The sequence below is a fragment of the Eleginops maclovinus genome, chromosome 11, assembly GCF_036324505.1.
Source record: "Eleginops maclovinus isolate JMC-PN-2008 ecotype Puerto Natales chromosome 11, JC_Emac_rtc_rv5, whole genome shotgun sequence".
Lineage (NCBI taxonomy): Eukaryota > Metazoa > Chordata > Actinopteri > Perciformes > Eleginopidae > Eleginops > Eleginops maclovinus.
The window spans coordinates 7571058-7592848 of NC_086359.1; the positions used below are offsets into that span (position 1 = coordinate 7571058).

General features: G+C 39.8%; 1 protein-coding gene across 5 annotated transcripts in view; it reads right to left on the bottom strand.

The window, feature by feature from the left end:
- Positions 1-213: 213 nt before the first annotated feature.
- Positions 214-21791, bottom strand: part of grik1a (glutamate receptor, ionotropic, kainate 1a) — a 31176-nt gene continuing 9598 nt past the window's right edge. Inside the window, exons 2-18 of one of the 5 annotated variants that reach the window (XM_063896109.1) lie at positions 21368-21535; positions 20505-20762; positions 19187-19368; positions 18656-18709; positions 18216-18386; positions 17725-17868; positions 15984-16091; positions 15673-15717; positions 12191-12304; positions 11713-11916; positions 10013-10236; positions 9247-9365; positions 7408-7625; positions 5873-6098; positions 3906-4156; positions 3040-3208; positions 214-1089 (exon numbers count right to left, since the gene is read on the bottom strand). In XM_063896109.1, coding sequence (XP_063752179.1) covers positions 3083-3208; positions 3906-4156; positions 5873-6098; positions 7408-7625; positions 9247-9365; positions 10013-10236; positions 11713-11916; positions 12191-12304; positions 15673-15717; positions 15984-16091; positions 17725-17868; positions 18216-18386; positions 18656-18709; positions 19187-19368; positions 20505-20762; positions 21368-21535 — 2612 coding nt within the window. In that variant the 3' untranslated portion in view covers positions 214-1089; positions 3040-3082. The remainder of the gene's footprint in view (positions 1090-3039; positions 3209-3905; positions 4157-5872; positions 6099-7407; positions 7626-9246; positions 9366-10012; positions 10237-11712; positions 11917-12190; positions 12305-15672; positions 15718-15983; positions 16092-17724; positions 17869-18215; positions 18387-18655; positions 18710-19186; positions 19369-20504; positions 20763-21367; positions 21536-21791) is intronic. The other 4 variants (XM_063896111.1, XM_063896108.1, XM_063896110.1 and 1 more) reach the window with 4 other exon arrangements.

Sequence of the window (21791 nt, forward strand, 5' to 3'; positions counted from 1 at the left end):
AGTAAGCATGTAGAGCACTCAAAGAACATCTTTTCACTTTATTGATGCACACATCTACTGAGATTCAATACTGGGAGACAAAACCTCCCCTTAGGCTTTCAAATGTCTGCAACTGCAGATGGAAAAAATATTGAAAAATAAACTATTACACCCAGGGGAACCAAAAAAAATGTCTTTGACATTCTAAGAATTTCACACATAAAAAAAACTGCTTCTTATTTTCACCTTTCCTTCTGCCCCTATTACAATCTTTCTCTGATGCAAAGAGGGCAATATTTTATGATCACCAGCATTTGATGGGCTGTGTGTGTTTGTGCGTGTATGTGTTTGGAATGGGGATTTGCTGTCTGCACTTACAGTGCTTGAAGGGCATAAAACAGCAGGTATGTTCCTTACTTTCCTTAGAGGTCCTTATCTTTTTTCACTGGCCAGGGTTGGCTCAGCAATAGGCCCTGAAGATACTCTGCTGCCTGCCAGTAGGCACATAGGAAACACACGCACAAACTGCTGCCAAGCATAAACAACAAGCATCAGTCATTGGTTTACCAAATGCAAAAATCGTTTTACTCTGAAAGTCAGTGAAGTTGTCATACATTTACACAACAGGAGTATCTATAAAGTTTGCAGATTCAACTCTGCAAACTTCTCAGAAGAGTGAATTACAGCCATTTAGGAACAGCAATGGGTTTTTTTTAACTACGAGGCCTCTTTTGCTCATAGTACTCGCCTGTTTTAACATGATTAATGTTGATACAAGGCCAAGACTTTGTTAACTAAATAAATAGTATAATGCTCAATAAATTATCCAGACACAAGGGTGATGAGGAAACAACTTTATATCATTCTCTGGCCCACAAATAAAGGAGTGGAGAGTGATCAGTCATCAGTCTCTGATCCATTTCCATCCGTTTGTATATCCAAGGCTCACGTGCTGGAGTCCCGTCTCGCTCCTTCTCTCTTAGTGCGTTTGGGTTGACAGAGGACACAAACTGTCCTTGCTCCGCTCTGTGCTCTTGATCTCCTCCGGATGCCTTTGTAACACTGCATGGATATTCCCAACTCCTCCATCAGGGCGCTAAAAGATACACACTGCCAAAGAGAACATTAATTAAAGGCTTGGGTTGACACAACATCAAAGCTGATTTCCAATACAGTAAATGTGACCTTTTTGAACTTTGGCTTTGGTCTGGAAGACTGTGTGATTACATACAAAAAAGCTGCTGCTGCTGCTGCATAACGGGTTCAACAAGGCTCATTGAAATGTAAACCCAAGGTAAGAACATTTGACTAAGATTTGCAGAAGCTTGTCTGCAGCTGAATGTGAGCAGGCCACCAACTTCTGCAAATGTAATGTAAAGTCTGACCAGGCAAACTGCAGAAATGACAAAATACACATAAAAAATCAGTTGGAATGACTTGTAAACTCTGTGGTCACACCATTAAATCCCATGACAGAAAAGAGATGAAGGACAGTGTGTGTTGTGCAACAATGCAGGAAGTTAGATTCATAATATGGTAATCATTGGAAAGAATCAAAGACAAGGCCATCTGAAATGAGAGGCCTCGGGCTTATTTGATTCTGCAGAATAATACATTGCGTTGAACTCATTAATCTTCAATTACGTTTATTTGCCTTTTATTTTGTTCTCCTCCAGAGGCGATCCTTTCTAAATTTATTTTGCAAATTACCATTCGCAGCACAAAGTCGTCCCATTTTTATCTGTTGGTCTTTGTATCCAAGGACCATAGAAGGGCTTCCTCTTTCATCCTCAGGCTTTGCCTAAGGCTTCTCAAACCAATGTGGCGTCCTGCAGGGTTTCCCACGATTGCAAGGAACACTCTGTATCAGAGGAGAAAACTTACCTGGTATTAACAAAATACCTTAAAGACTGTGAAAGAGGAGCAGAAACTGCAGACTAAAATTGAACTATTTCTGAACAAGGTAGAACAATGTTAAATCCTAAATCATAATTCATTTACTTGCACTATTAATATTTGTTGCCACCTGGAAGTACCACACAGAAACACTCAGTACAAACTAAACTTGTTGAATGTAAGTACACATATTTATACCCTTTAATAATATAAGTTCTCACCACTGTATATTTCGGAGACACATTAATCTTCCGACTAGGTGACGAGGTCAGTCCAGGAGTGCAGGGAAGACCTTGAAAGTCAGTTTTCCTCTGATTAATTTTTACCTCAGTTAAAATGTCCCGCAGTCAGCAGAAAATATTACCGTACTTTTGGCTTTGGATCGGTGTCTGGGACGTCATAACTTCACATGTTGTTCCATCAATTTGTTATCCAAATTGTAACCAATCAAACCAGCCTACAAATGAGCCTAATGATGAAGAAAGTATCCAAGTAACTTTTCCTATCTTTTGATTTCCCAAAAGACATTTTGATTGTCAAGTACAAAAATGTCCAGTGAGCTGAATAAAGCAATATGTTTAGGCAGGCTACTTTATAAGTGCTAACTAGAAAGCAGCAGTGCAGAGCTCCGCCACATTTTCAAACCATCATGGATTTTAACAAATGTGTGCTAAAAAGGCTACAAAGAGGTGACTCATCATGTAATACTTAAACACTTGCCACCTGAAAATAACCCATTAAAATGTCCACAGTGTTTTTCTTAATTAGAGTAAGTGTTTACTTTCAGGCTTTCTTTAGTGCTCTTTAAAAGTATGTCATATAAAAGCATGCAAATAAGAGGGGGTGGACACTTAGCAGACATGCCTGCATCAAGATGAGATTTAGAAAATAAGCTTGCTCAATGCAAAGAAAGTGAAGTTGTCTGGTGTTAAAAACCACACTGTAGTCACATAACACCTTCTCATAAATGAACCTTGGGCTTGGGGTAAAAGGAATACATTTGAGGACAACATTTCAGCTCAAACAATTAGAAAAAGAAGGAAATGTGAAGGCAGAAGGAACAGGTATTGGAGGTAAAATGGTAATTGGGATTGGCTGACACAGGTGCAGATAAACTGGGGTATTTTAAGTAGGGGGCAGAGAAAAGGACACCTTGTTACAAACCTATCGTCTAGAGTGTCTATGTGTGGTAAATGTGCTGCCATGGCTACTCTGTGTCATCCCCCAGTAGCCTGCCGCTCTCCAGATCAGTAGATAAGGAGGTGCCAGAGGAGGAGGTGGAGCCACGGCGCTGGAACTGACGGGACTGCACCCCGTAAAAGAAACAGAAGGCCTGACCCAAGCATGCACAGAAAAAAAAAGGAATGGAGGAAAGAACACAAAAGAGATCAAAAGATGTGTTAAGACAAGGACAAGGTGAGAAAGGAAATAAAAAAGCTAAATAATAAACACACAAAAGCAAAGCAAAATACAAGAAACTAATCATATGAATATTAATTCTTTCAAAAGTGTGGAAAGAGTTATAATTGTCCACAAATTATAGAACTCACGTAGGTTTCTAAACAATGAAAAGATAGAAGATGCAACTCAAAAAAGCATTTGAGTTTCAGGCATTAATCGACACCAATGAGATGAATGACATCTGATCATATATGTAAGGCATACATATTGGATATTGCATAGATTGTTGGTGGAGTGTCAGCCACTGATTAGTCATAAGTCCATCTTGTCACGTTCCTTTTGTTAACACTAGCAAGTGCAAATATATGTTTCGAGTAAATACATTTTGATGGAGCAAATATCATCTAACAAGCACTTCAATATTTTGAACATTTTAATTAGGAAGACAAAAGACAAACTAAAAAGAACATTTCTTTCTCCATTCTCTGACAATGTCTGTGAGGATACATTTGCATACATTTTATTTGCCTTACAACATTAATGACTTTATACTTTCCACATAGCAGATTGCATATTTAAATCTGATCACTCCTAAACTGGAGAAACAGGTTTTTCTAACCCTCACTCACCTCCTCTATGTCGGCGTTCCTGCGAGCCTTGTAGATGAACTCTCCGATAGCCACGAACACGGAGAGAACCAGACCAGCAGCCAGGACGATGAAGATGCCGCCAATGTTTTCCACGCCGAGAGCATTGGCTTCTTTGTTGTCCTCCTCTGGACATCCATTGCCCCTCCACCACTTCTCTTTCATCATGTGCAGCTTCCCTTCCTCCTGCAGCTGAAGGATGGCAATGGTCACTTTATCCCTGTATGGGGACCCTGGAGAAGGCACATAGAAAAACAGAATGTATGACAGAGCATAAACAATGATTTAATTAAAACAAGACAAGGCAGCCCTGCTGAGGCACTCCTCTGTTTACGTTGTTTAAAAGAGAAAAACATATTTTCTACTGTGACCTTTACAAGATCCGAACATACTGTTTGAGAGTAAAAGCAGAGTAGCGATCAGACGACTGCAGGAGACATGAATAAAGACATGGAGTTGAAGGTATTAAACCACCTTTATTAGGTTTAAGAAGGAGGATTCTGCCCGACACTATCCTCTAATGACCTCTAATGGAACTTGATGGCAAACACTGAAGGTTCATTATGAAGTTACGGCCGGAGAATTGACAAGACATGTGCAGCAGTCAGGAGATGACAGAGCGGTTGCCCGACCAATTCTGAAGATTTCTCACCTAGTCCCATGTGTTTAGCTGGTTCTGAGAGAATAATCAACACGCTGAATAACAAGACAAAACAGGCAAAGCACTATAACCCCTCTATCAGCTGCACCAACACGTAGGAATAGGGATACAAAACATAGTAGAGGGCAGTAGAAACAGATAAACTGGGTCAAAGTTGAGGGCCTAGGAAAATATTTCCCCAACAGGTGAGCAGCCGACAACCCTCCTACCTACACGCACATCAGGAAGGTTGGCTTGGCTGGTGTGGGTGAAACTTGGGTCTCCTTTGGAAGTGTATCACACTACGGTGAATAATTGGCATGCCTTCTTCAAGTCTGCTTGAAGCCTACAGGTAGTGTTGGAGGTTGTTTCTGTGGGCTACAAACTTTACCTGAGAGCCCAAGACCTTTGGCTCTTGTTAACATAGCCTTTCATAATGATTGTACTTCTTTCTGTTTTACACTGCACCTTCATCTAGTGTATGTTGTAAGAGTAATACTATAAAGTGATCCCTTTATGATTCCATCTCTTATCTAAGAATAGAGCTGAAGAGGCAATAATTGCTATGTAATAATTTACAGTAAATCATTTTCATAAATACTGACAGCGAGCCATCTCTGGTAATTACAGAAATGTAGTGTACCCTAAGCCTAACCCTAGCCAAAACCCACCCTCATTGATTTCTTCGTTTTGCCCCTACATATAAATGTATGTCCTGTACTTCCCAGCTTATTTTCTTGGCTGACAGGTTGTGCTCAGCAACTACCACAGTTTAAAAGGAATATTTTAACTCGGCCTACATTTTTTTCAACATCTCAAGAGGAAAAGAGAAAAACACAAGAGAGACACAAGATGTTGAGCACTGCTAAAGTAAATATCCGACTGTAGACACGGTCCAGAAGGATGACTTTTAATGACCAGTTTAAGTTCTCACGCCAAAAAATTGGCCACAACCCTTGCATGGACATTTGCAGTGATCAGTTGGCAGAGCTTAGGGATGAAAGGACATTTCTAAGTGGAAGATACACCATAGAAGCTTTGCACTTAAAAAAAGAAAATGCAAATTGGAGACAAAATTTAAGTAACAGTAAAAAGCATTTATTGCAGAGATTCCAGGAAAATACCTCAACCAAAACATTTAAAAAGCCTTGCATTTTTTTACATTTTCATATGTTGCTGTTGAAAACCTTTAACTCGTGTTGGGCTCATATTAATAAATGTGGAGTTTTCTAAAAATGAATACCCTGTTACAACACATTCAAAAACATCCTTTTCCCATGTTACAATCTTCCTTCTCTACACTTCTTACCTATAGGTGTTCCCACTCCGTAGCCCTTGGAGTCAATGAGACCTCCGATCTGAGTGAGGTTGCAGTTTCTCTGGCTGATGTACTCGATGCTGGTGGACTCCATCAGCATGGCGTAGTCGGTGGTCAGCACCCGGGTGATGCCTTCTTTGTTGTTCTTAACCAATGCAGTGTTCTTCCTGCTGCTCATAAACGCCCACATCTTCTCATAGGTGGAGATCTTAGATTTCTGCCAAAGGAACCAAACAGTCAAAAGTTGTTAAGAAGTGAAATTTTTATCTTTATGTGCGTTTGTGGCAGCCCAAATACACTAAACTATATATCAAAATATTGTAATATGATATAAGTTATAAGCAGAATGTGCAGCAGTCTATCTGAGTGTGTGTGTGTGTGTGTGTGTGTGTGTGTGTGTGTGTGTGTGTGTGTGTGTGTGTGTGTGTGTGTGTGTGTTTCTCCTTGCTCAGTCAGAGAAAATGGGACAGCTGCGTTCTAAATCTCCTCCAGCTGATTCAATTTGTTCGAGCCATCAACACAGCCTGCTTCTTCCTATCCAGTCAGCCGTAATCACTGGCTGCAATCTGGGAGGATAAAGCGCTGCATGGATCACCCCTGCTGAGCCACCAGGAAGCTAGGAGGGTGGGTGGCAGTCGGGGGAAGGAAGTGACAGTCCTGTCTGAGGACTCCGATAGAGTGAAACATTATATAATACAAACTAACAAGTGAACATATGTTCAACTAAAACACTAACACCCCAAAATGCAAACATAAGTAGTCTGAGTAGGCGTAATTTCCACTTTCCATCAAACACCTCGATGTATAAACTTTGATTTTAATTATACTAAATGCAAATGTTTTTTCTTTCTGCCTTTTCAGATGTGTTGTTTTTCCTGGGATAATTGGCAAGAATACAGGATAATGTAGTTGAGCAACTGAGGAAACCCTCATGAGTCTGATTATGTGTTAGGGAAGGTACTGTACCGCTGCTTCATACTCTAAAAGTAGGACAAAGATAAACTGTTTTGGGAATTCATCCGAATGCAGAGATGCTAGTAAACTGCAAAGACACAAGCAAACACGGTTAAGATTATGGTTTCCAGTTGTTGTTATTTGGTACTAACTAACCCAAGCCATTTGCTGATAATTACAAGCCTTGAAGTAACTTAAATGAGAACATTTCTTTAATCATAGATGTGTGCAATTAAAAAAGGTATTTCTGATTATGATCTGATACAAGACAGTTGTTGGATAAATTGTCTTTTGTATTTTTATAGGATACGGATTATAAGAATTTAAATCAGGGAATGTAATACGCAAGGGCTTTTTATGACATCTGCTGAAGTATGTTTTGCTTTCTTTTAAGATAATCTTTTTGGCATGTTTACCTTGTGGACAGTTTGACAGTGAGAGGGTAGACAGGAAGACAGCAAGAAGGAAGGGAGTATGCCATGCATGTGATTCTTCAGCAATGCGTGACTTTATTTTTTAAAACAGGCTGTGACTTTGCTAAAGTTAAGAAGAACATTTGGAGCCCTTTGCACCTTGAAAAAAGTCATGGTTGATCCATCTCTCACTGCCCCGTATTCAATCCTGGTCTGCTTCGCCAGGTCGTCTGCTGAGTCGATCGGAGCATCCATTCGCTCCACAGTGAGGAAGGCAGCCAAGTTGGCCGTGTAGGAGGAAATGATGATTAAGGTAAAGAACCACCAGATGCCCCCAACTATACGAGTGGACAGAGCCTTAGGCATTAGCTCCGAGCCTGGAAAGGGAAAAATAAAAAGATGCTTAAATTGGATCTTCAACTCCATCCTCAGTGACAAATTGTGCAGCTCTTGAGACAGTATATTATATTCTCCCACCACTATTTGTTTGGTCTAAAAAAACAATCATTATGAAAAACCAAACATAATGGAACAAAATGGTTTGGATAAGTAAATGTCACAGACAAAATATACCAAAAATGAGTGAATACACCATGTCCAAAACTTAATGAAACATCAAACTGTAGAAGCAGATCGAGCACTGTTCTTTATCTTGTGCAGAGAAAAGAGGAAATGAAAACACATAAATGTGATTGAATAATGCAATGTGAATGTTTTTACTTGGAGACCTTTTTCTCAACAACACTTTTAGAGTAAAACATTTTCTGGAGGGTTTGTTTGACTGTGATGTATCTAAGGAAGCAGTAACTTTCAAGCACAGCATCCAAAAAAAAGCCCAAGGCCACATTTAACCACCAAACAGCAAGGTTACACACACAAATGCAACAGAAATAAACCGTAACGTAAAAGCATCCATGCCTTTAACAAACACTTTTCTTGTGTTTCTCTTCTTTTATCACTACTGCTGCATTTCTGAAGCAGAATCCCAACATTTCCTCTGCGTCCCCATGTTGTTGTGGACTGCTGCTGTAAAGTTAGTTTGTTGGCTGTCCAATCTTGCACGTCGGATTTATCCTGCTCAAATCTCCTGCCTCGAGGGAGGTCAAGTCCCCATGAAGTGCAACATGATTGGTATTACAGGGCATGGTTGCAAATAATGGGGCAATGGATCCGGGCAATATGGAAAGAGCATTCGCAGAAAAAAGGAGGCAAATATTGATGTTTTGAATTAAACAGCTTAGAGTAGAGTTTAAAGTGTCAGAATAGTTAGGGCTGTGCAGGGAGTTCAGACAGCTCTACAGTAGAACATTTGCAGCCTTTACTATTTGTAGTTGTTGTGTTCCTGACCACTTGAACCCCCTCCTTTTAGACTTCATATGGTCTACTCTCTAAATATCTTATTATTAACTATTATTTTAGCTGCTGAATAAATCAAACTTCATTTATATAGCACTTTTCATACACACAGGTAACTCAAAGTGCTTCACAAACCAAACACATAGAACATTTACAAATACATTTTCTATACTGTTGACTGCCTAATGAACTCCGTGAAATACTTCATTATATTCAGCCGCTTGTGACTTACTCTGTCTCTCTGCAGTTTGATACTGAGTTAGCTAGCACACAGAGGCTTTTATCTAAGCTTTTTAGCCCGATACAGCTGCCTGCCGCAACTGAAAAACACTGGTGAGAGTTAATCGGAAACATACCAACAGGGAAGTAGTCAGTAGAAAACCAAATTAGATTAAAAAATAAAAGCTACTTCCTGGTCCATGATTAGTAGGAGCACCCGGGACAGGGATTTAATACGAAAAAGCAGCACCAGTTGTGACGGCTATGAATGAACATGTTTAATTTCCTTTGACAATCTGAAAACTAGTGTCCTTATTCGAAGAATATCTTGTAACAAGCCATTTCACACACAAGTAGCCCTTTGATCCATTCTTTTTGCACAAATTGGTGATGACTGCTTCAACTGTAAGCTACAGTAAATACCTTGCCGCATGAGAGCCCCAACGCCAAACCAGAAGCTGTTGAGTAAAGTGAAGTTGTTCTGTATGAGAGTCGAGGACGGGTTGCACGGATGTGGGTTGTACCACTCGTACGGTGTAAACCTGCAAGACAATAAAGGAAAAAAGAAATGAAAGCCAATTCCAATATTTATTGCAAGATACTAAACATGAACATGCAAAACCCCCTCTACAAATCTCCACACACAAACTTAACTTTAACGCAGGCTTTCAGTTTTTCTGTAGTGCAATGAACACTTTGCCCTGATTGGCATTTGACATTTTATAAAAACATATATCCATTACCGGTTGCAAAGAGCAACCTGCTGGAGCTTTTCTTTTTTTTTTTCACACAACCTAAGAGGAATCTGAAGAGAGAGAGCAATTACTCCCTGCCAGCACAATGAAAACCAACGTTTCAGTTGACAGCTAAAACATATATTTGGTTATTTTAGAATAACTATAGAAGATTGGACATCTTCTGAATTACAGTCATGCCATTATTTTACTATTTGTGATTCTAACCTTGTGAATTAGATACAAGAGGTGTGACAAAAAGCTAAGTGCTGACACCATCTCACAGTTTTTTTTATCTGTTGCACTTTCAAAACTGTAACAAAAGAGCTTTTGGAAAAGCTGATCCTGGCTGTGGACAGCCCATTAAGCAGTCACCCTCTATTCATCCTACAGGGTACCCTCAGAAATCATTATTTTCTTCCATCCCACAATACAATATCAATCAATCTTCGTACCTGGCAATCACAAAAAGCACACAGCTAACTCCTGTGCAGGCTAGCAGCACGTACATCCAGATATCGGGAGAAAGGGGATTCAGGAAGGAGAACACGCCCGGGTTGGTGCCGTTTGGTTTGCGGTACAAGATGCTGATACCCAAGGTCATGAAGGGCTTGGAGAAGTCAATGGATTTCTCTCTTACGTATGTGATGGTCAACGGGGCCACAGCTAAGTCTGCAATCTAGAGGAGACAGAAGACAAACTATGATACTCCAGATAAAACAGATAGTCCTTTAGGAAAATATTTATAATCAATTTAACACATTTCGGTGACTTGATATCACAGCGACATATAAAACTTGTCTGCTAAATATAGGAATAAAACAGAACAATATAGGGCAAAAAAGAAAAAAACAAATGAGTAAAGAGGCTGCATAAAACAATTAAAGTCTCAATTGCTTTGAAAGAATGTCAGTACAATTAAGAAAATTGATTACTACTGATTGTACCTCCTTTGGATGTTATCCAACACAGCAACATGAAGCTTCTTGTCTAACAGGCTTTGTTTCCATCTGTGATCCTAATTATAGACTAATTGGTTGAATCCATGTTAATGCAGGATTTGTATCCACATCACAACCCTGTAGGTGACTAGTTTTTAAGAGTTGATTAATGAAGAAGTGGAGATTTAATTCATATTTGATACACTATCGCAATTTTCACCCTGCCATGAGCAGATTACTCAAGAATTATAGTAACCAGGTACTTTTACGCAGGTTCAATTATTATGTTTTATCAATTATCTGATCACATCCTTTAGAATAAATTGACTCAAAAACAGATGTTTGGCTAAAATATAGTTGATTTTCCTCGAAAAACATTTGTCTAATTCTGCTGTTTAGAAATATTACATCCATCTTAATGATATGAGCTTCTATTGTAACAACAGATAACGTCCACTTTGGGTTTAATTCTTTAATTCCACAACTTGATTCACTATTGAAAGTCTTTAAGTTGTTCATGAGAGTCAACACATGTAGGTCATTTTCCAGAAAAATATTTTAAAAATCAGTTTAGTTTTGTGTTAAAGGTGCCATAGAAAGAATCTGGTATTTTAAATTGCTCTCAGATGTCCACAAAGAAGGTATATAACTTTGGTTGATCCAAAAAATTTCCAGATGCGGTTTTACAGGCAAATTTATAACTCTAAGATTTGGTTCTACAATGAAACAAGCTGAATTTGGGGGCTCATTTAAATAATTATGACGAGCTCTGCTCTGATTGGCTGGTTTACAAGGAGCAATTCATGGCTGCCTCAGAGCCCACAGAATTAAGTGAAGTTCGCGAAACTGTGAGAGATGAACCATGGAGGCTATTGGCATCCAACCTTACATGTTTGAGCCTTTATCGGAGGAGGAAACCGAGGAATTTGAAGAACAGCCAGTTGGTCGGAGATTGGACAGGCAACGTTACGGAGGGGTAAGTGTTAGCGTTAGTGTTTCCAGCAGCTGGTGTATGCAAATGTTGGGGCTGGACTACCGTGTGTTACGTAACACAGAGGGATTGTTGTAATTCACCCGTTTTACTGCTGTGATATGCATATTCATGATTTGCAAGTATGGAGGTTCACGGTATGTCAGTTCAATTTACCGAACTCTCCTTATTCAACTATGCCAAGGTAAATACAGTTTTCCATTCTATGGCACCTTTAACTCACATGGTCAATCAGCTCCCGGACCATCCCGTTCCACTCTCCCTTGTCATTCTGGGCACCATATTTGCCATCAGCCACCAGTCTGACTTCGTAGGTGAAACCCAAGATGTTGGAGAGCTCTTTCAAAAGGTCCAGACAGTAACCCTCGTAACGGTCATTACCAATCATCTCCTTGTCGGACTTCCTCTGCATCACATATGGATTTTCCTGTGTTGCAAAAGAAAAACTGTATTTCACTTTTCAAGGCATGTTCATTATTATGATTAAATTATTATCTGAAGGCGATTGATTGCAAAGCTGTTGACCTTAGGAAGATTGGCAAAATGTCTTAATAGGAGAAATTGTGAAATACACATTCAGACTCTCCAGTTCAGTGACTATTTTCCTCTCCTTAACACCACTCCGTCTGAATCTTCCCCACTTCCCTCTCATGGATTTTCTTCTGTTCGTATGCTGTCCTCTGTTTAACCTTTCTCCTCACCAATATCGTGGTGACAATAAGAGTCCTGTTAGCCAGGGAGTCCGTCACATTGTTATTCTTGTCTCGGCTGGTCTCCGTCAGGTTCATCCCCCTGTACGAGTTCCACACAGCAATCTGGAAAGGCAAACAGGGCTTTAGATAGTTGAGCCACGTTCACTGCTTTGAATTAAGAAAAATTATAGGTGCTCATATATTTGCCTAAAGATTTGAATTAGGAGAATGTGGATTATTTATGATTACAAAGGAAGGAAGCTGATTAATATATGTTACACTAAATAGAGAGAGCCTAATTCAGTCTCTAAGCATTGACAGGAAATAAGAAACGGTTTCAATACACTTCATATTTGATCAAATTTTCGGATTCGTCGAACAGGATAATGAAAAAGAAGTGTACTGGTTAAAAGACCTGACAATCCTGGCTCATTTTCAACTTTCTGCTCCATTCACAACCCTTCACCATTTCCCTTTGCCCAGCTTTGCTATGATAACTCTTGGCATAGTGCTGAAAACTCCATCGAGTGAATCTGCAGTTCATACGATATGAAAATGAAGAAGTAGTGGGCTCCAAACTGAGCTGTTGATACTCGGAATCGGGTAAAAGTGTACAGATGCAAACCAATATCACTCCTGTTGTCTGCAGCCGTTAATCTGACTTTCAGGTACTGAACATATTGTGGGGCCTGGACTACAAAGCTGTTTTTCATAAAAACAATTCCTTTATGATAAATTATTGCTTTGGATTGGCACAGGCATCTGTAAGCATTTATATTTCATTCTGTTTGAACCTGAAAAACACGAATATATTTCACAAATAGACAACAGGTGTTTCTTACAATAACGGTTGGATACTTTCATGTTCAATCACTACTATCTGCCAAGTTGTTGGAATAATAACTGAAAATATTTAAGTTTTTTAACATTGGTCAGACCATATTTTGGATCGAGGACATTGACGAAAAATTATTTATTGATATTTTGGGATTAAAAATAAGACCAGCAGGGACAGTGTAAATGGTGAAGGGCAGGATCAGAGAGCGTCGGGGGGGTAGAGGACAACATGGTGTCTGTCCTTCATACGGTCACAGAAGCTGTGAACGAGAGTGTCCGGTTCATCGGACCAGGCGGTATAATCCGGACAGTTATCAGATTAGGACAGGCGTCTGGCAGATGGATGTTGACCTTTTTTTAAATCCCCTCACTGTTAAAGAGCAGAGCAAAGGTCAAGGGGACTCGTGACATTGATGCAATACAGTTAAGTGCATTAAATATACCACACTGAACTAAAGCTTTCTGCCTTTTGCTTTTCAGTCTGTGAAGAAAAACTAATGAAATTGTGTATTTGAAGCCAGAAACAATGGCTTTTTTTCAATCCCTGCAAAAGATGATGACTCGCAGTGAACGCATCAGCACCTCCTAATAAAGCATAACAGAAGGTACAGTTTTATTTTTCATAATTTATTTTGCAGATAAAGGGCTATGTGGGATTACCTATTGCAAAAGATAACATGTTTTTCCCTCCCCATTACGTTCTGTCTTATTCTGTTCACCCAGTCAGACTGACAGATGATGTGCTCACTTATAACCTTGCTAAAAGTACTCTGTATCTCCACTTTGGCACTTCGCAGGGGTCCACCCTGAGCGGGAGTCCATAAATCTGTCTTATCTCTGGACACTCCAGATGAGAAACGCAGTGAATGGGGTTGGATTTAATTAATTGTATTGTCTTCAATCTCCAAGATAAATGGACACAGTTAGAACAATATCTTTTGGCAAGTGAGGAAAGTATTTTGGTCTCAGGTTTTGCGGTGTTTTAGAACCGCGTTATTTTTGGGAAACATCGTACTCCAGGGAATATCAACCATACGAATTGTCAGTTTGAAGTTTAAGTAATAAAGAAATCTGACCAAGCTAATGAAATCAACACCAAAATATAGCCTGTGCAGCATTTATTCATCATCTTTTAAATCCCTAAATCAAGGATTAACTGTGCAGCCTTGCAAATTTATCATATGTACCAGAGCAGTTCCCAACAACACAGTGTGCCATGCAAACTGACGGGAACTCTCTCTCATATGCTGCAAGGAAAATGTTATCCATGAGTCCTTGAGCTCATCTCCATCCATGAACCAAATCAGACTGGAAAACTGTAACCAACAAGCGGGAGACATTAAGCCCGGCCAAGAAAGCTGAGAGGGGGGAAAAAACATATTACCAGAAAGTTAACAACTTTAAGAGAAAATATTTTATTTCCTAAGAGACTTTGTTTAGCCTCATCATCTTCTTCAGGGTTTATTTAACACTCCAGTGCCCAAGCTCTCACACGACTGCGACGCTCTGATAATTCATTTTTCATGACGGTAATCACGCAGTTTATGTGATGTGCTTACAATGTTTTGCTATTTCATCCAAAAGGGAGGCTTTTAAAAGCTAAAAGTACTGAATGGAATTAAAATGACAGAAAAAATCTCTGCTGCTGCACCTTGACAGCTGCTGCCTCCCTCCACACCTGTCGGTCTGCCAACTGAGGTGGACTGAGAGGAAGAAAATCTGACAGTAATATATGTGTTTAAAGCGATGAATTAATTAAACATCCCTTCTTTCACTCACAAATAGTTGGTTTCAAGGTGCTAAGCAGAGGTGGTGAAGCAAAGATTACTTAATTTGCTCTTTAGAACTGACAGTATATTTTGTGAGACAGAACGAAGCTAATGGTAGCTCTTAAATGTTTCAAGGTTTCAAGGTTTTATTGGTCATATGCACAGCATATACTACACGCTACATGCTCCTCCAACAACTCAACATACATGGTGCAAATAAGATAAATAAAATAGTGCAAAAAGAGAGAAGAATATTTACAATAACAACAATGTGACTTAATTGTACAGAGAAAGAATGATGTGACACACAGCTAAAGCAATCACATCACAGCGAGCATTTTACTTGTGCACTGGCCTCAATTTGCTGCTCTTCAACAAGTCTCAATGCTGTGGTCGCCTCTGCTAACTGCATCTTTCTTTGCTGCAATGAACTACTGCTGGTGTGTATGAAGGCAGTTAAGAACCTTATAAGAGTGGACTGACAAGTCTGTACAAATTAAGCAATGGTAGGATAAATTATATATGTTTTTCTTGTTACTAAAAGCTACCTGCTGTCAAATGACAAATACACATCAAGTCAAACTGCATGACTTTCCACTTTTTCTACGGAGGTTTTGTAATGTCTGTTTAAACCAAAGGGTATCACTATTTTTACCTTGGCTAATAAAGTTTTGACATGTGTCAGAACAATGCCTTGACCCCGACACGGAGAAAACTGAAATGTCAAATACTTGGCATTGGCGTACACAAAATCAGCGAAGAGAAACAGGGTTGACAAGGCAAGGTGCAGGGAGGTGAGTGGCATACAGAGTGAGAAAAGAGGGGAAGAGGGAAGGAGGGAGCCAAACAACAAAGGCTTCGACCAAACAGGGCCCTGGCACAAACCTTGATCCACCTTTTCGTGAGGCGACTTCCTCCCTCCACAAAACCCTTTTGAAAATGTGATTAGGGCCACATGAAGCACAGACAGTGTGGAGAGAAATAATCAGTTGTTGCAGTATTATTAATATTCATGACCAGTCAAATCAAAACCAAATAATAAATGTGTAGATGGATTATGGAAAACAAAATCTCTACAGCACCTCTCTCTCTTTTTCATACATACACACACACACATGCTTTAATGGAATGAATCAGCCAAGGTGGAAGCAGTGTGAGAGTGGTGTAATTGGATGTTTCAGGGCCCCTGTGCTCACCCTGGCAGTGCCGTCCTCTTTGAGGCTGATGATGTCCAAATCAAAGTCTTTCCTCAGGCCGTCGGTCTTATTAAGAACAATGTGCCCTGTCAGTCCATCCCATTGTGCCTACAGAGACGAGATGCAGAGGAAAAGAGAAGTGGAAGATAGTCTCAAATGCCGTCTGAGTGCCGAGTGGTATTGAAGCTCTGCAGCAGACTCCCAGGAGGGACAGAGAAAGGGATCAGTGAAGCATCAGGTGAAGACTGGAAGATGTCCACTGGTTGTTTTGGAGTAAAATCTCAAAAGGCATTAAATGTTCATTGTGTTTCATGAAATACATATTCATTTCATTTACATCCTTAATACAGTAAGGGGTTTTAAAATATTGAATTCTTATACGCATGCAAATTATTTTCCCAGTGGACAGTTTGTTTGTAATTCATCTAAATATGTGTTTATTTTACAAGCTGCAGAGTTTTTTTTACCCCTTTTTTCACATGCTACAAACCCTTAACAGTGAATATAAATCACAACATTTATATAACCTAACACTAACCCTAACCCATTTCCACAAAGTGACATTATTTAACATTTTCCAATTTCCCCATATTGTTTTACGGAGCACATAAACGTTATTTTTATTCATTGCATGTCGCCGATTTTGGCTATGTTTGGATAACTTCTTATACCTTAGACATACAGCATGTGAAACAAATGTATTCTTTTTATCTGTGATAATAAAAGAGATAGAAAGGAAGGGACAAAATAAAGTACCTCAAAATAATAATTCTCAAAAAAACGGCAAAAAGAACTGAATTTAAGAAAAGCCTTTTCTGTGGGTTGAATATTGTCCAGTATATTTTCATCTTTTCAGTAATTAAATGAGGAGCATTGAATAACAAGAATGGTCCAAACATTTTAAATAGAATTCCATTAATTTTGTCTATAGAAGCATTCGGAGTATTGTGGACTGGCCAGGAGAGAGTAAACACACAGGTTAAAGTGCCCAGGATTTAATTTCAGCCATTGCAATAAAAACTGTGTGCTCATATTCTGCACTCTCTTGGTAGAAATGGTTTTTAATTGAGTGCTGTGTGAGGCATTACTGGTTCTTGCAATCAAAAAACGCTCTTATCGAGTGATGAATGGCACAGGAGGACAGATGCTTCAAAGAATGGGTGGTGGCAAACTAAACGAAAAGGATATGAGGAGAGAGACACTGAGATGGAAAAAAGTATATGAGAGAGAGAGGGGATAGGGGGCATGAAGAGCAAAATATGAGAGAGGGGATTGAATGAAAATGTTCCCTCTCCATGGTGGGCAACAGTCCTCTGTTGGATTTAAGTCTTAACAGATCAAAACACTCATGCATCAAAGGCCTCATTTCTGTCTGTAGGCATCCAGTCTGGCAGTCAGATCAAACCACACGCTTTCAACTTGTAAGTACATAAAAACCCTATATTTTCATGTAGTGTACATTTAGAGGCAAAGCGTGGCCTGTCAGAAGTGACCTATCATGTAACGTATCACATGAAATGATCTGACATGCAGCTGGGTACGTTTCATGCTTGTAGCAGGGGCATTACGATATCAATTTGAAGTAGCCTGTGATCATGAGGCCCTTTCAAAACGCACTGAAAACAGTTCATTAAAAAGGCATAGTGGTCAAAGGAAAAGCGACAGGGGTTTCTGAAGTCACACTGCTAATGTAACAGGGTTCTTAGCTGCATTTGATCCAAAGACCTTAGCTGACACCAACCTCTTTGAAGAGGTTCATGAAGCGCGGTCCGAAGCGCCAGGGTTTGTGGCGGTGACACTGCAGGGAGCTGACGGTCATCTGAGTGGCTCGCTGCGACGCAACGGCGACCATGAACACTGCATCATACATCAAGGCTGCGTCTGTCTGCGGAGGAGGCAGTGAAGAGGAAGATGTTTTTCTCTCACACTGCGCATGTGTAGTTCACATATCAAGGCAGGTTGTAAACAAGATGAATTACAGTAAGGAACTGAGAGAGCACGGTTTGAAGATGAAAATGTAAAATAAACAGCTGATCGTATAGATATTATGATGGAACAAATACAAGGGAGGATTACAGCGATAACATTTTTATCATGCTGAAATACAGCCTGTGCAAAGATTTAAAGGTTAGCAGGTGTGTGCAGCTTACAATTGTCTGCAAAAAAGCAGGCAGAATACAAATGTGCATCCTGGGCTTTCATCTGAGCGTTTGTGTTGTTGTGCAGGCTTACAGTCATGATTCCGTCCATCAGGCCACTCTCTTGTTTTGGACCTTGCAGTCTTTCCATAGCCCACTTATCCATGGTGGATGCTACCAAGGGGTCATCAACATTAAGCAGTCTGAAGCCGGTCATGTTGACCCCGCTGTAGCGGTACGGCTCCAAGTCCAAGGCAAACAGATCCTGCAGGGGAAGAGAGAGGCAATAGGAAATGTATGATTTGGTGTTTGTGTAATAGTTAAAAAAGAAAGAGCAGGAGAGAGATTTAAGCTCTAGCTCAGGGTGCAACTTTCTTTCACTTTGAATTGATGAACCAAAGCAGCATTTTTAACATCCAGATAGAATTTACAAAGCAAATTCAAGGCCAAATGCGCACACAGATGAGGAGCTTGGTTTCCCTTTGTCCCGTAGCTTCAATAAAATAACTTTATCCGTACAGTTTTCTCACTCACCAAAGTCGTGAAAAAGAAATGGTAGTACTCGGTCATCATTCCCATTGATGAGAGCTGCAAAATGAGAAGAAATAACGAAATAAAGGAAAGGCCAGGACATTATTTCAAATATGATGAGTTCTCAGGTGCTCCAGCTATAGGCAAATCTAAGTTATTCTGCAGGTGATTTTTCTTTTGTGTGGTGTATCAACTATTTAGGATTATTAATGGCATTCAGTACAGCCACTAAAGAAGGATGAAACAAAAACTCACTAATAATAGTCTGAAAACGTGTGACAGCATGTCTGTCCATTTCATAATTCATTAGCTATCGCACTTCACAATCTGTCTTGATGGGAAATTACTTTTGGAAAGTTCAAAATGTTAACTATGACAGCTAAGTGCTATGTAATCTTTTTTGTATTAGAATGTCTATTATTAAATTTAAACCTTAGGGAACAAAGTAATAACATGAAGCCCCCGAAATCACACCTAAATGTTTTGGAAAACGACAAAATAATGCAGGCGACTTCGACCAATCACTTTACGAACCTGCTTAAGGAGCTCTGAAGCCATGCGATAGGAGCAGTCAAAGAGAATAAAAAACTCCTTGTCTTTCTTCAGTTCCTTAAGCAGCGGTCGGGCATCTTGGTTGCCCGGGGTCAGCTGGCGGATCTTGATCTTCAGGTTGAACTTTGCCGGAGCTTTGATCAACTCCTGCATCCGCATTAGACCTACAAAAACAAGTGAGGCAAATTGGATTTTTTATTTATCCCCTCTTGCCAATTACTCATTCCTAGCTCCACTGCAGGAAGGTCATATGTCAGGTTAAAGGACATTTCAGCAAAGCTCGTGCTTGCCGTAATACTTGTTGCCTCATATTCATCTGAGGAATGTAATCACTATTCACTGCATCACCCTGTTGCCAAATACCTTGCATCTTTTTCTCAAATTCTTTACTTTGTTTTTAAAATCCATCAAAGGATAACACATACCTTCCCTGAATCGTGTATGTGTGTGTGTCAATAGGCAGGTGTGTGTGTGTGTGTGTCTGTGTGACATTTCAGGAAAAATACATTTTTTGATCGAAAAGGAAGAAAGAAAAAATGGAAAATCTATAAACTTTGACATTTCAACAGCAGCATTTCATATTCTCTAGGTCATAGGCTGGGACTCCATATTGGACCTCGCTGGATTTGAGGCCGTCAGTGTTGTGTTTTGGCTCTTTTCAGCAGCATCAAGGCTGAGGGCAGCAGTACTGGCAGCTGTTTGATACCAACAACTCTGCCCTTGTCACATATTGGGTTCACTAGCCAAGGTGGCATTGCTGGACAGCTGAATTGCATGTTTGTGAATACCGGTAACTAAGACCTTGACATATGAATGCATTGTAAGGTCCAGAAAACAAGAGCCAGACCTGTTCTCACTTTAAATGCCACACAACGTCATTTGATATTTACTCATGCAGTAGGAAACACCTGGACACAATGCAGTCTTTAGCCAATTATCATAAAAAGACAGATTTTGTGGTGATATATCCTTATAATATGTATATCATAATACAAGACAATATATTGATTGTTGATTTGATTACAGACTACAGGTAAGGGACAGATTTGTGAGTTGAATTGCTCTGTTTTGAGTGATATGAGCTCTGAATTTACCCCTTCCCAATTGTTCATCATATCCAGCATCCTCCATGAAGGAAATGTGTCTTCCCCAAATCTCTGTTGGATATTCCGTATTATCATGAATCAAATCAATTTCCTTCCAATATATTTGTCCCAAACCATTTGAGCAAATCATTTACATATAAAATGCTGACTTAATCACAATTGCAATCTGACGGTTAAAAACCAAATGACCCTACCTGTGCTGTCCTCATAGACCACGGTCAGCTTCCGCCATTTGAAGAACGTGACCACGTCCAGGATGGCCCTGGCGATGGCGGTGTACTCGGGAAACAGGTTAATGAAGAAGGTGTCTTTGTTGTCCACCGACGGGTGTTTCCAGCGGGTCTGAATGTGAGGGACTTCCAGAGCGTTGCAGATGGACTGAACGGCGCTGACCGAGGAGCTGTGAGACGGGCCGAACACGGCGACCACCCCGAGAGCCAGCTGGTCACACACTGAGGGTGAAGAACAAAGTCAGATGGTTTGGACACCTTTTCTCAAACAAAGTCCATTGCAGATCAGGTTCACTTTAATATTCACTACTTAAGGTCTGATTCAAATAATAAATAATATTAAATATGAGCTTTTTGGCCAAAGAGAGACACTATTAGCCCACGTTAGTATTAGCTTAATGACGACATTAGTCAATGGTTGCCTTGAATAATAATTGTAGGTTTTATAATATGTTCATGTGCTTTTTCCTCTCTTTAAGAGATGCTATCAATCCCCTTTACCCAGTTATCAAGCTGGGTTATGCTCATCTTATTGATTCAGTGTATGGTGATAAGGTGCATGCAGAGACATTTGTAAGGAATTGATCAATGTGTACCACTCTTGTTAAGAAATTTAAATAGCTTAATAGACTTTGAACAAATAAATACAATTTTCAACTTAAGCCTCTTTAGATTCAGATTCTAAATACTTTATTGTCCATTAGATTGACATAAAATGGACAGTTGCAGACACAAAAAATCCATCTTAAAGTCTTCTATTAAAGGTTTTAGAGTACGTTATGCTTCACACACGCTGAGCATAGCTACATCTTCTGATCATGTCTTACCTCTCCTTGAAGCCTCAAAGCCATCAAAGAGGTTGATCCTCTGAATGTCGTAGGTGAGAGTGGTGTTGGGCATCAGGGTCTTGTTGCGGTTTATGTTATTTACTGCAAATTTGAATGCCAGCTCGTCCATGCTGACCAACTCACTCTCCCTGGTCTCAAATATACCGCCTGCAGATGGAGAAGGGGGACAAAGACAAGAACATTGTCACTGCACGGAGATTAAATTGGTGGATTATGTTCTCCTCTGAGGGTTGAGACATTCTTCCTGATGTTGTTTGAATGAAAACCTTTCAAAACCCATCACAAAGGGAATTTATAGTATCATCGCACAGGTAAGCTAAGTGGTTGAACTCAGTGACCAGAGAAACCATTATCTGGCATTACATTTTACAGCAAAAAGCACTCCAGACCAACATCAAAACAA